Raw genomic sequence first — 15445 nt, 5'->3', positions numbered from 1 at the left:
TTGAACTGAATGAGGTATGTTGATGTTTGTTAGGATCTAATAGAAGTTGGGAAATATTTTGAATGTAATAGACCCTAATGTAATCAGTAAGGTTAGTAATGGGTTTTAAAGATAACTTTAAGGTTCTTGGTCCACTCCAAAAAAAAAAAAAAAAAAAAGTGAGACATTATTAAGTGAGAAATGAAATAAAATGATACGCCTTTCAGAACATTGATCAATCAGGTTGCATTGGGGTCAGTGGATACAAGTGAGCTAGGATATCCAAAGAGGTAACATATGTTGCAAAACTATTGATATATTACAAATGAAACTTAATGATAATTTAGACTATTGTGGAGGCAGAGAGACTAGAAAGAGAAGTAAAAATTTTGGAGATATTTAGAAATCAAAAGTCTATATTCTGGGAAGTAGATATGTCTCAAGTGATAAGGTCTCTGTCTACCATATGGGAGAACCTGGGTTCAATCCCTGGGGCCTCCTGGTGAGAAAGAAGAAGAGAAAGGATTCCTGTGAGGTGAGACGAGAGCCCGCATGGTGAGCCAACGCCTGCGTGGCGAGCCAGTGCTTGCCTGGTGAACCAAGTGCCCATGCAGCCAGCCAAGTGCCTGTGTGGTGAGCTAGTGCCGTTGCAAGTGAATCACACAGTAAGATGATGATGTAACAAAAGAGAGACGAATGGGAGAGTCAAGGGGAAGTGCAGCAGAGACCAGGAACGGAGATGACACAATTGATAGAGAACCTATCTCCACATCAGAGGTCTCCAGGATCAAATTCTGATGAATCCTAGAGGAGAAAGATGAGAAGAGAAGATAAAAAGAGAAATATACACAGAAGATCACACAGTGAATGGACACAGCAAAAACAGCAGGGTGGAGGAGGAGGAAGGGGAGAAAAAAAAAGTCAATATTCAGTGTTCGAATATGTGGGAATACAGGAGGAAAAGATGTCAAGGGTAGGATCCAGATTCTGAATATATAACTACTTAATTGGGAAAGACCATGAGCTCATGTTTAAGCATATAGAAATTGAGGTGCCAGGAAGACATTCAAACAGCATTGCTGAGTAGGCACCTGGATATTTGGAAGTTCACAAGAAAGATCTGGAAATAATTATACCTTATAAAAGCATAGATATTGAAGACATGAGTATAGAGATATTATCCAAAAGAGAATATTTAATGAACAAAGAGTAAATGCCTAACACAATAAATTGAAGATGCAATTTTTTTGATAAATACAGTAACAAAATAGAATACAACACTTTTTACAAATAATAAAGTAACTCCCTTAAAAATTTCCAAAAAGGAATATGTCCACATATTGGAAATTAGGAACCGTAAATTTATCACTACATAGTTGCTCAGAAAAGACTGAAGAGGAGAGAATTTGCCAGAAATATTTACCAAAGACAGGTGGGTAACTACTTTCACAAACCTTAGGCACCACCACCCTTTTATAGATACAACAACACACGCCACAAACACACACATGCATTCAAAACTTATTTTCCTCAAGTATGTTCTTTTTCATCACGATATCAACAGATCAACCAGGCAAATAAGAGTCCTGACTTGGAATTTCATATAAGAATCAAAAAGGAATTCTTTCTTTAATCAGTATTAATTTCAGAGAACCAAAGATAACATGAAGAAAGTAAGAAGAACAAATTCTGTTATCAAATTCCTCTGTATTTTTACTTCATTTGAACTGTTTTGTGGAATCATACTCCAGTGATGGCTCTTTTAAGAGATAAAAGAATTATTTTTCCTTGACTTCACACATGGTATTTGGAGACACTTGAGTTTCTTAGGATGCCTGTTTAACAAGTGAAGCTATTCTTTAGTTGGTAAATATATCAAGATACTAACGGGTTCTAGACTCACTTATCTCAAAACTTATAGTAGGTCCCCTCTGATTATATGTTTGTTCTTTGAATAAATTTACTAAAATAGGTATGATAGAAAAGCCCCTTGCATATATTAATAAACGACATAAAAGTACATGGAATATTATTCATCTTTATACATCCAACTTAAAGACTGAATGTTATTCAAGTTGATGCAATAAACATTTGTTAGACTAGTAAAAAGATAAAATGATAGAGTCATTATTCTTTTGGAGGATATGTGCTTTGATGAATTTATACAATTTTATTGGGACAGGCAATCTCTTTACACTGTTAACTTTCTTATTCTTTAAACACGCATACATTTCTTTTTTTAAATATATTTTTTATTTTAAAAAGATATTTAAATAACATAAATGTTACCTAAAAAATATAGGGGATTCCCATATGCCTCGCTTCCCACACTGCCCACATTTGCCCACATTACCAACTCCTTCATTAGTGTGGTACATTCTTTGCAATTGATGAGCATATTTTGGAGCACTGCCACACAGCATGGATTATAGTTTATATTGTAGTTTACACTTTTTCCCTCCCAATACTGTAGGTTATGGCAAGGTACATAATGGCCTGTATCTGTCCTTGCAATCATTCAGGACAATTCCCAAGTCCTGAAAATGCCCCCATATTACACCTGTTTTTCCTCTCCCTGACCTCAGCACCTCCAGTGGCCACTGCCTCCACATCAATGATAGAATTTCATCCATTGTTAGAATCACAATAAGCCTGTAGTAGAATACCAGTAAGTCTACTCTAGTTGATAGTTCATTCCCCAAGCCAGAGGATTCTGAGATGGTGATGCCCACTCCACCTGTAATTGAGAGGCAGCTTCAGACCCATATGGCTAATGGATAGGACTCTCTTGCTTGCAGTTGTAGACTCTTGGTTCCTTAGTATGGTGGTTGTCCATCATCTCTGTGTTAGTTGTCCGGGTGAGTCCAATGGACTGAGAGTAGGTGTTGCAACTTCACTGAGGCTCAGGACCCAGTTGGCACATGGACCGCCCAAAGATCTGGTCTCTGAATTGATCATTTCTATATCTGAAACAATTTCTTCACTTAGATTTTGTGGAAGCACATAGTTTCCTGATTTTACTTTCACAGATCACTCCTTCTCAGTACTTTTGTATTCTTCCCAATCTCTGACCAACCAATGTCAGAGTTCAGTAAGAGGAGAAGAATTCAGGTTGTAACTGTGATACATTTTGGTAGGTTATTTCACTTAAAACATATCAAAATTGGGTGAAATTGAGTAAAATGTTCATGAAATGATATCATTTTTTTGAAATGGACACTATTTTTCACAAGTTAAAATTGCTACTTTTATGACTCTTTTCTCTTTCTTTGCTTTCAATTTTTCTATGAAAAGGCCAGAAAAAGAACATCTAAGCACTAGGGTACTAATTTTAAAAGGAAGAAAATGTTGTGTTAATTTATTTGGAGATTTATTTTCCAAGAGTGAAATGACCATAGCTAATGGGATCTGTGTTCTACTCTTGGGTCACCTAGACTATTCTATGAATATATCCTAGCGTGTTCTGTTCCTGAGTGTACATATAGTCCAAATTTTAGAGTTGCTTTCTCTCAACCATTAGAGATTAAAAGTTATCAAGTGAAGTGGCAAGCAACCCAGTTTTGACTCTTAAAATACCTTGGATATTTGGCACACATCACAGTCTAGCTGGGGCTCAAGTTCATCATCTATTACATACAGGAACTACGTCAGGATCTCAAAGGTCTCTTGAGAGTTAAAAATCTAAGCCTCCTTCACATTTACTGACTGAGACCGATGTTCACTCTTGGGCCATTGCACATCAACACTGGGGCATTTATACTTGTGCAAATGATGCTTCTCATCTCCGCAAATAGGTGTTTGTACAAAATCTTATAACTATTTGTCCGCAAGGTACTGAGTTGATAATTTTTTTCCGAAGTTTATGTCATAAAATAAAGTATGAATGATTATAAATTGTGTCTTAATCAAGTTTTGTTTTTTAAAATCAAATGCAAGAGAACAAGTTAATCAGTATTTTTATGAGTTGAATCTAAAATATTTAAGCTGGAAAAAGAAGTTTTATAAAATCCTTTTTTTTTTAGCTATTCAAAATGATACAATATAATTAAAGCTAAGGGAATATACCAATTAAATTTACTATTCAGTATTTATTTATTTTTTCTCTTCTTTAGGTTATTCACACAATCAGTGCTACTGATAAAGATGATTTTGCCAATGGACCAAGATTTAACTTCTTTCTTGATGAACATCTGTCTATAAACCCAAACTTCACTCTAAAGGACAATGAAGGTGAACATATATGCATACATTTTTATCTACGTGGTTTCTGTGTTGACTTAATGTTGAATAGGCTTGAACAGTTTTACTTTATTCTTGTGTATCTATGAACAGCTTGCAAATCAGCATTCAAAGTCAGTTTGATGTTAATGTGTTATGATTTGTGAATAGTTTGTATTTAAAATTGAGCCATATGTACAAATAACTATCATTGAATTCAGAAGCGTCCCTTTAAACGAGCAAAGTACATGTAATATGCTCTTGGGCAAATTTTAAGAGAAATCTTAGCTGACAAACATATTTGTGAAAGCTGCTGCAACTGCTAGGAGGTAGGAAAATTCAAATTAGGAAAAATGAAAATATGTCCTAGGGACAGTTAAGAAAGGAAATGCAATGCTTGAAATCATCCTGTATTATCAGGACTCTCAAGATATGTTATATTGTCTTTTGTTGTTATGAACATTTTTCAAAAATATGGGTAGATAAATGTGTTAATTGCAAAATATTGTGGAGACTTTTGAATTATCTTTTTCATGATGAATGTCTATGATTACTAAATAATTTTCCCCCCACATGTTTTAGATTCCCTATTTGGTAGATAGCTCAAGGTTATGTAAAAGTCATTCTTTGTACCTAGGGGAAACATTAAGTCTTTCAATATGTACAGTATTCTAATTAGTATCAACTTTCTCTTTCCCCAAAGTATCTTTGATTGCGTTTGTCTGAATATGTTATTATCTGGGATTTAACAATTGCTAGAGAATCACATAAAGAAAACAATGGTGATACATTTTGGAGTCATCATTTAATATCCTCTCTGTGCCCTTCTAGAAGGAGCATTTTCAAACTCAATAAAAAATCGTGTCACTCAATGAGAACACGTTGGAAACATTTTCTCCATTGTCCCTAAGCTTCTTTAGATTGTCATAATAATGAGAATGCTGGGTTGAGCAATGCCTCCTGATAATACTAAACTGTACCTGTGGCCATAACAAGGTGCATATGAATCAATTAGGTTTGAATTTCTCCCTTCTTCAAGTAGTCTTATGGTCAGTTTTATTAATCAAAGCATATATCTGTGTGTGTTTGTATATGAAAAATCACATTTATTACTACACATTTACTGACAATTTAATATCCAATCTTGTGATTCCACATATATTTTGTGTAATTAAATATTTGAAGTATGTTTAAAATCATGTTTTTTCCATATCTCAAAGAATTATATAACTTGTAAAGGTATTGACCTTGCTGCCTTGGTAGATTGAAATCATTTCCAGAAACCCACAATTACATTTCTGTATAATATTTTTCTAAACCACTGAAGATTTTATTACATTTAATATTTTGAAAAAATTCATTTAATATTAGTACAGTGAAAATTTGTGTTAAAGTTAAAGTCATATTAAGTTCAAGCTATTTAACCTATATAGGTGTGCCTCCAAAGATCTTTAGTAATCATTTAGAAATACAGGAAAATTTTATAGTCATTAAACCCACATTAGTGATGAAAGGTTTTTCATACAAGATTCTTATATCTAGAATTTTTAAATTTAATTATTGAGTATATCAAAATATCTCAATTCAATAATATAAGACTACATATGTATATATATATGCACATGCACATACATGAATAGATTGGCAAATCAAATAAATTTAAACTGGTAAAACAATCATAGAAAATATGCAATAAATGATGTTTAAGTTGATCATTGTAAAATACAATGTTATTGAAAATATAAAAGCATACCAGAAAAGAATAATATATTTACACTCTTAATGAAAGAGAACATTAAATTTTGCACATTAATTAAACCCATGGACCAGTTTTCCCATATGAATGGTAATACAAACACCTCCTGGAATTTTTAAATCCTCCAATTCTCCATGGGTCTCATGTATTTTTTCATGTCTTGCGATCATAGATGCTAACTTACAGTTTCTTCCAGACTATCTTTTCTAGGATTTTTGTATAAAGATCAGCCTTGGAACATAAAGACAGTGCCTCTCTCAGGAGCAAAGAACATATATATATATATATATATATTTTTTTTTTTTTTTTGCCATAGAATATAAAAAAGATAATGTCTCTGTCTATACAAAGTTTGGCAGTTTGCAGCTTATTATAAAAGATCTGGCTTTCCTAAGCTCAGGGTTCCTAGGAAGCAACACATATTGACTGGGAGTACAAAGTATACCTGTTTACTTTGAAATACAAGGGGAATGTATGTGAAACAAAAGCTGATGCTTCCTGCTGTGCCTTGAATAATAAAGTAATTAAGTCCTTTGTCTCTGACTCACACTCACTGGTCTATTTCTTCTGCCAGTATCTACTAAATTGTGTCAGGATAACTTAGCATTATGCAAGTATGGTAAAATCTCAAACCCTTCATGTTTCTTGATACTACCTTGGGCCAATTCTTAATAAGAAATTTTAAAAGCAGCTCTGTATTATAACCTTTTCATATATATATATATATATGTACATATACACACACACACATTCATATATATATACACACATTCTGTTTATCCTAGATTTGAATAGCTTTGTAGTGTTGTTGTGTTGTGTACTGTTGTATCTGATATGTGGAATCATATCAGGTAGCTAATTTCCTGTTATCTACCATAAAGAACTTCTCTACTTATTTATACTCTTGATGATGTTACCCAGCTCTGCTTGCTAAATAATTAAATTTAAGATCATTGCCCATGTTTTTCCTGATCTTTCCCACCTCTATGACAGCTTTCCTGGCACATGTTCAATTCCTTCATTTATTCAGTATCTGCTAATTCATCTGACTATTGGAGAAAGAATATCCCATTCCTGTTGATAAAAACATACATTTATTTTGGGCCTAGGTTTTAATAGTCATCACTGTGATATACCCTGGGCATGTATAGTTAGAAAACGTATTACTGGCATAGAGTTAATGATCTGTGTAAAGACGTGTATTAATTCTCTATGTTGGCCATTAAAATACCATAAACTAATAGCTTAAAATAAGAGAAATGCATGTTCTCACATTTTTGGAAGACAAATGTCTGAATTCAAGGTGTTGGCAGGGCTGTATTCCATCTAGGGTCCTAGAGAAAAATCTGCTCTTTTTCACTTCCAGCTTCTGGTGGTTCCAGGCATTCTTTGAATGATACTGCATAATCAAGTTTCTTCCTCTATATTTACTTGGGCTTCTCCTCTGTGTTTTCATATCTTCTCTTCTTCTTTCTCTTAGAACAAAATTTGACATTGGATTTTGGGCTCACTTAGATAATCCAGGAGGATCTCATCTCAAGATCCTTCACTTAATTGTATCATCAAAGTCCCTTTTTCCATATAAGGTCACATTCATAGGTTGGGACGAGGACATATCTTTTGGGATGCCATCATTAAACCTGCTACATGAGGGAAGAGTCCTATGAAAGCAGACACATCCATACAAAGAAAAAGTAGTCCAAACACTCACTGCTTTGGTTGTTCATTCCATCCTTTCAGAGAGTTGTAAATCCTTGGTGAAATATTCTAACTTTTGTTCTATGTTCTCCATCTTTTCTTTATTTTCTTGAATATATGATCTTAATGATTTTATAGTCTTTGCCTGCTAATTCTAATATCTGGATTGGATATGGGTTTCTTATTTTTGTGGATTTCCTGGGATTGGTGTTGGGAGGGGATTTATGTATCTAATAAATTCTTTTGAATGTCAGACATAGTATATAAAAGTAAAAGAGTCAAGTGATAGTATATATCTAGATTGTGTTTAGCATTTCTTTTGCTAATCAATTAGAGAGGGGATTATCACTTTAATTTAATCTGAATCTGATCTAAGTCAAGGATTTTTTCATGTTTTCAGTTTAGTTTATGCTTTATCTCTAATTTGTCCCTGTCCCTAAAGCATGTGTTCAACTGAGAACTTGTGTGTTCACTGGAGCCCTTCTTCCCTGTTCCTTAACTGTAGCTGTATTTATTATCTGTTCGGCACCTGGAGACTGCAAAAGCCTCTGCTTTGTCTTTCAGGAGGTTTCTACTTAGCATTTTTGCTTCTTGACTAGCACATCTTCCAATTTAACACATGTCCTTAGGGAAGATCAGTCATGTATTTGAGGTATCTCAAATTCCTATTTTTTTTAATAAGCCCAGAGTATTCCAGAATATTTCCCAGCTTCTCAATTCCCAGTCTAGAAGCACAACCACTTTTTTTGCTCCCAGTATTTTCATATGTCTCCAGAGGAAAAGAAAGCTTGCAACCACGAGTTCACCATTCTATATTTCTCTCCTCTCTGGAATCTTATCCCCACTATTCATCTTGTCTTTAAACATAAGTTTTGGTATTTTTTAGGCTTTACTTTTGTTAATAAATAATGTCCTGGTAATCATAGCTCAGAAAGCCTTGAGTGCCTACAACAAAAGCAGGAGGATTGCATCCAGTATCCATGTGGAATCTAAGCCTCCTCTTGACATAGATGTGCAATGGACACAACCAATCCAAGGTCCACAGAAAAAATGTGGCATTGGTGTGGGAAAAGTGGCCATGGTGGCTGCTGGGTGCGGGGAATGGGAGGAAGAGATGAGATGCGGCGGCGTTTTCGGGACTTGGAGTTGTCCTGGGTGGTGCTTCAGGGACAATTACGGGACATTGTAGATCCTCCCAGGGCCCACTGGATGGAACGTGGGAGAGTATGGGCTATGATGTGGACCATTGCATGAGGTGCAGTGATGCCCAGAGATATACTTACCAAATGCAATGGATGTGTCGTGATGATGGGAGAGAGTGTTGCTGTGGGGGGAGTGGTGGGGTGGAGGCGGTGGGGTTGAATGGGACCTCATATTTTTTTAATGTAATATTTTTTTAAAAATGAATAAAAAAATTAAAAAAAGAAAAAAAAAAAGCCTCCCTAAGTGGAAGATCACAGGATATTGAATGGCACCAGTAGGTTGAAGGACAAAGGTCAGTTAGCATTTATTGGAGGAATATTTAATAAAGCAGAAAGAAAAATCAAACAAATATCTAATGAAGAATTTTAAGCTGGCATTAAAATATTGTCTATTTAAAAATTCAATGTGATTAAATTCAAATGGACTCAACTAAAACGTGAATTAGGAGTCAGGAAGATCAAAAGGGAAGAAGAATAGAATGATTTAGAGTGGAACTCTAGAGACAGATTGCCTCTTTTTGAAACCTGGTTTTACTAATAATTCTATGTGTGACCATGGCTGATACCTTGTTCACATGTCTCAGTTTCTTTTCTTATAAAATGAGATAATTAGAATATAATTATTACAATTATTATTTATAAGCAAAGCTCAAAATAGAAAGAAATTGAAATCACACATGAAATGTTATGAGTCATAAAGGACACAGTGAACAAAACTGAAAAGTAACCAAAGAAATGGAAAAATAATAAACAACAGAAAGTGATAACCTGAGTGTGAGAAGATTAGCATTTAAAATTGAAAGAATATGTATATATCACGTAATAATCTCCTAGCTTAACAGAAAATGAGATGATTTTGCCAAATTCCAGACAGTGAATTTAAATTGTGAAGACAGTGAATGGTGTTTTAAATACTTGTGTACAAAATTAGAAGGCAAAAGTCAAGATATCTTCTTTTAATGATGTTTGAAAGAATTACAAGGAAAAATCCTGTTCTTTCTAAGGTACCATTCATGTGTGACAATGTAATAAAGGTGGTTTCAAATACAGTATGACTCTGAAAATACAGCAACTGGGTATCAAATTTAATAAAATTCCACTGGTGAAATATTTGCAGCTAGTCCAGCCAAATGAAAATAAGAATTAAATAAAAAAAAATAGAGGAAAAAAAATTGAATCAGATTTCATGTTGTAAGAAAGCTAAAGCCAAAGTGCAAAAGGAGAACTTTATGAATAAATATAAAAAATAAATTAAGATTTATGTATAGATATAATCTATATTAGTAGTAATATTTTTTTAAAAGACATATTAAATGAACTGTGAATCTTTTAAATAAGAATATATGCATTCATGGTCCCTAATTAAAAATGATGAAAAGCCTTTTAAACACACACACACATACACACATATTTGGCAGTCCTGCCCTTTCAGCTGACATTTCACACTGCCTGTCCAGCCTGTGCACTACAGCCTCACACTGTATTGCTAATCCTCATAACCATTCCTCTTCCTTCTTGGAGATCCACATATATACACACACATACACACCAAAAATTATATATATACTTTTTTCTCAGGAGAAATTCTGTAGTCAGTTCTAAAGTTAACACTGATTTTCTCCCTGCCATTTCATCTTTAAAGTGATATGTTTTGACTGCTGTGCATAAGTCAGTGGTCTAAACTCTCGAGAATGTGAGGCATTAAAATACACAGTTCCTGTTTTCAAGGAGCTTACCATCTAGTTGGCAAAATAAGAATAATATTAACTCTAACTTTCAATAAAAAGCTATTGAATGTGTATAAGTTTACAGAGATCACTGATTTTTGAATAGTTAAAGGAGGTGGAGCATGATATCACTTTAGTGCAATCCACCACACAGAATTGATCAGATAACACTGTCTTAGTATGCCAGAGCTGCTATGACCAACACTATATGTTTTGGGTTATCTTTAAGAAAGATTTACTGTTCCATGGTTTTGAACATTAGAAGCCCAAATTCAAGATGTTGACAAAGCCATGCTTTCTCCTGGAGACTGTAGAATTTTGTTGATGGCATAGCCCTTTGTCATACGGCAGGGTCTCTTTCCCCTTGTATCTGCTTTTCTGGTTTCTGCTGACTTTTGGGTTCTCGCATCTTCCTGTGGCTTTCTCTGACTGCATCCAAATTTCCGCACTTTAAGGCCTCCAGTCACATGGATTAAGACCCATCCTGATTCAATCTGGCTACGCTTTAACTAATAACCACATCTTCAAAAGATGCTATTTACAAACAGGTTCCACTCACAGGAACACAGATCCAGAAACGAACATGTCTTTGTAGGGGCATGATTCAATCCCCAACAAATGCTTTTCCAGTAGGTAAATTAAATTAACACAGCAAAGGTATGAGAGAATGTAATATCAGGGATATTGGTTAGAAGAATCTAGCCAGAAAATGTGGCAAAGCAGAGGCAGAGTGACACTTTAATTCACTATTTACTGAAAAAACATTAAGCATTAAGTATTGTTTGTAAACATAAAAGTAAATATTCTTCTATTGACCCTATAGTTACTTTATGGTGGATAGAAAAATTGTGCTTACCAAAAGTCTTCAATAATTTTCTGGAAAGTCATGATCTGCTATCTATTAAATGCTAAAGACGTTGATTTCGAGAAGGAACAACTAAAGGACTTGTTTTTACACACTCTATTTATCCCTATATATTATATAGGTATATGTACGCAATATGAATTATGAAAGATATATTGGTATTTTTCTTTATTGGCATTAATAACCTCTTGTTAAAGAATGAGTGTAGTTTCTTATTTTCAAGTTACATAAATGTGGGCAACAAAAGTTTCAGTGTGTTTAATAGTGATCTAATTTTTAATGGTAACTAATAAATTGGTAAAATATTATTATATTTAAAATGAAAAATCAATTCATAAGATATTTTTAACACTGCATTTCTAAATTGTATTTCTCTGAAACTATAAGAAAATATGAAATATTACTTCTTCCAGATATACTTTTTATACTATCACTTTTCTTTAAATTGCAGTTTAAAATTTATAACATATAATAAATCTGTTGTTTAATTTTAACTTTATAATTGAATGCCTATAGCAAATCAACCATAGCCATCACGCCAGAATATTTATAAATACAGGTTTATAACAGGTTTAAATGCATATACTACATTTACTTACTTATTTTGTAATATAAAAGCATAACCTAAGCACCCAAAATAAAATTATCATTAGTTTACCAAGACAAGTCTGTTCTGCTTCATGACCTTTATCCCATCTCTTGAGGGACTAGGCTTTATGTGCTGCAAGGAGATTTGTCAGGCTAATTCCTAGGCTTAATTCTAATTGTAAGGTGCATTTGTTCTTACAGATTTAAGTGCACACTTCTATTTCTGTTTGTAGATTTCTAATGCACACTTAATGCCTTTCAAATAAGAAAATCCTCATAATTTTATAAGATTTGCTATCAAAAGCATCTACTATTCATGTATGGTTTTACTTTCTCTTCTGAAAACATATTTCAACTTTTTTAGACACTTTCATTCTTTAAAAAATAAAGGAGTACAAGTCACATGTTCTTTCTGAAACAAAGAAAACAGTACATTTGCAATGATTTTTAGTCATAAACAATAGATTCAGAGTGTCATTTTCACCTTGTTGCAGTATTTTAAAAATTTTGATTTTTTTTCTTGGTTCAATTACTCTTCTATATTATTTCTTTTCAGTATTCTAGTTCTAAAAATGAAAGTCACATTTATAAATTGCTTTATTATTTTAACAAACACTTAAGAGGCAACAGGAAAATACTGTTTTTCCTTATTGCTGTTTGGATTTGTTGACTGGATATATAATGTTAAAATTATATTCCTTTGAGGTTAAGAAGACAGATATTTGACTACTGTAGCTGATAACACATGTCTTTCGACATCCTTTCATACTTTGCAGGCCATGCATGAAGAGGTGCAGTTATTTAATTTGATGTATGGTGGTAACCAAGGGAGGGATTTTTTTTTTATGATTATTTTGCATTTCTTTGACTTTCCCAGATTTGTACATGTCAATATTCCCATAGTTTATTTTTGTCCTTCATACAAGAACTCACATCTGGTGTTCTAATGTGCTTAATTTCTCTACAGAGTGTAACCATTTTAAGTTCTGTTTTTATCCACAGGGTGTCAAGAGACCATTTAGCAATTTCTCCTTTTTCTAAGTAGGATAGCACATACATAATCCGTTCTGAGAACACAGTTGCAAATCAAGTCTCAGACATCCTCTAGTAGCTGTGCCTGCCTGAGACTTTTACCTACTCTCAGTACTGGGGCCTGGACACATTGCACTTTCTGCACTACAGCTCTGCTTTCCCCTGCCAATCAAACCTCAGACTCTTCACTTGCTACTTTTATCCAGTCACGCCTAGTAGAAAACATTAGCTTTTATGTGGTGGTGGAGACTCAAAACCTGCCTAGCAATAAGTTAAACAGACTTTGTGCCATCTCGAGCCTAAAATGGGAAAATACGAATTTCTGGTGTAGCAGTTGTTTTAATGGGCCTTTAGCTTTAGATAGAAAATGTGCTATTATTGTCTCCCTAATTATTTAAGCTCTGTTGATTTTTTTAGACTGTTATGTATATATTTTTATGGGTGTACAGGCCCACACCTCCTTTCATCTTTTTATACTCCTCCTCACACTGACAACAAAAGGAGAGCTGACTCATACTCCCAAACCAAAAATGTAGTGGGAAACAGAATAAAAATATTGCTAATTTTACCATCTTCTGTCATTTGGTTTTGCTTTTCTTCTGTGGGAATGTAGGGTTAAGTTCCTTCCTTCCTTCCTTCCTTCCTTCCTTCCTTCCTTCCTTCCTTCCTTCCTTCCTTCCTTCCTTCCTTCCTTCCTTCCTTCCTTCCTTCCTCCCTCCCTCCCTCCCTCCCTCCCTCTCTTCCTTCTTTCCTTCCTTCCTCCCTCCCTCCCTTCCTTCCTCCCTCCCTCTCTTCCTTCTTTCTTTCCCTTTTTTTTTTTCCTATAATTCTTTCCTTGATTAGAACTCCCTAATGCTAGAGAGGTCAATTTCTCCATCCTTTGTCTTAAAGGAGGGAAAAATTCAAAAAGTTAAAAATATATAGGATTTTCTATTGAGTCTTAAATATTTTCCAAGGTTAAAAACTTACAATTTCCTCATAACTTCTTCAGTGTTAACAAATTTAGTGACTCCAAGTAAAACTCCTGTTTCCATTTTTTCCATTACCTACATATAAGGCTCCCCTTGGAGTTCATATTTCTATTTTTTCCAAACTTATCTCTACTTCTACAATTTTTATATTAACATATGTTTGTGAATTACTTTGTATTCTGTGTTGGATTTCTATTTCAAAATGTTCCTTTTTTTCTTTATCCCCCTCTCCACCTAAATTAACACTCCTGTGCAAATCCATATGAGCTATTCTTCACATATATTTACATTATCTTTTTTTAAGTCTCGGATATGCAGAGCCTTGTACAAAGAGGCATAATTATGAACAAAGAAACACTGAACAGATTCAAATGTGGCTTTAAAATTGTTGAGAGTAGGTGGTCTCTTCTTTGCAGGAAAAAACATTTTCTTACTGCAGGTGGGAGAACAGGACTGAAAGGAAATGGCAAAAGAAACTTAGAATAACTACTCTGTCACACTGATAAGGAATGAAAATTAATGGATTTATTACTGTTCTCCTTTGAGGGCCTATTTTATGTCTCTTATATGCTTGGTGGAGTCAGTTAATATGGTTATAATTATTTTACCAGCATTATGTATAAATCTGAAGGCAGCAACCTTAAACAACAATGGTGGTTGATTGAAGGGTCATTGAGATGAAGTGTGGCAAATAGTCACAGGGATGGCATTCTAAGGAGCAAATCAGAACATAATGACAAATTGAATGATACACTGTTGTCTTTGAAGAAAGACAGGTGGAACCAGGACGATGTTTACAAATTTAAATGAACTAAATGAATGGGGAGAATCTGGAGTCTGGATTAGAACAATTCATGGGTTAGCATAAGAATAAACCTTCATGAATTAGGGTAAGGAAATCATGCTGCTGAAGTTGTACAAGATATATTAGTTTGTTTTGCCTTTAATTTCTAAATATATGCTAACATAATAAGGCAATTGTAACAAGACAAGTTTCTGCTGAGTGTAGCTTCAATCATTATTTCACAAGCACCTATTATGTGAAGGGAGTTTGCAGGAAAATAAAGCAGCTTTGTTTCATGCATGGACTCTACTAGTAGTTAAATTATGATTAGATCTTATTCCTACTGGAGGACTAAAAAATAAAACTCTGAACAATATGAAGACATGCCCATTTATCTGTCTGGTTTAAACAGACACTTTCCTAGCTTCCTTCTCAGACACAATAAAAAAAAAAAAAGTCCAATCAGAGACATATATCTAAGGATCTCAAACATATCTACTGCTGTGATTCATTAGGCAATATTATGTTAATGTTCTGTTAGGCTAGTCTTGAGATTTCAAACCAAAGTATTTCTATGCATGCATGATCAAAGAAGTTAAATGGCTGAAACGGCAGGGAGTGTATG

The 15445-nt window shown here is 34.0% G+C and overlaps 1 protein-coding gene across 5 annotated transcripts in view; it reads left to right on the top strand.

Moving 5' to 3' along the window:
• Positions 1-15445, top strand: part of CDH18 (cadherin 18) — a 1139369-nt gene that overhangs the window by 1109460 nt on the left and 14464 nt on the right. For all 5 annotated transcript variants that reach the window (XM_058307287.2, XM_058307289.1, XM_058307283.2 and 2 more), the window contains one exon: positions 4092-4209. In XM_058307287.2, the coding sequence (XP_058163270.1) occupies positions 4092-4209 (118 nt within the window). The remainder of the gene's footprint in view (positions 1-4091; positions 4210-15445) is intronic.

This window comes from Dasypus novemcinctus, chromosome 2 (genome assembly GCF_030445035.2).
Source record: "Dasypus novemcinctus isolate mDasNov1 chromosome 2, mDasNov1.1.hap2, whole genome shotgun sequence".
NCBI lineage: Eukaryota > Metazoa > Chordata > Mammalia > Cingulata > Dasypodidae > Dasypus > Dasypus novemcinctus.
This window is presented reverse-complemented; position numbering and strand designations above follow the sequence as displayed.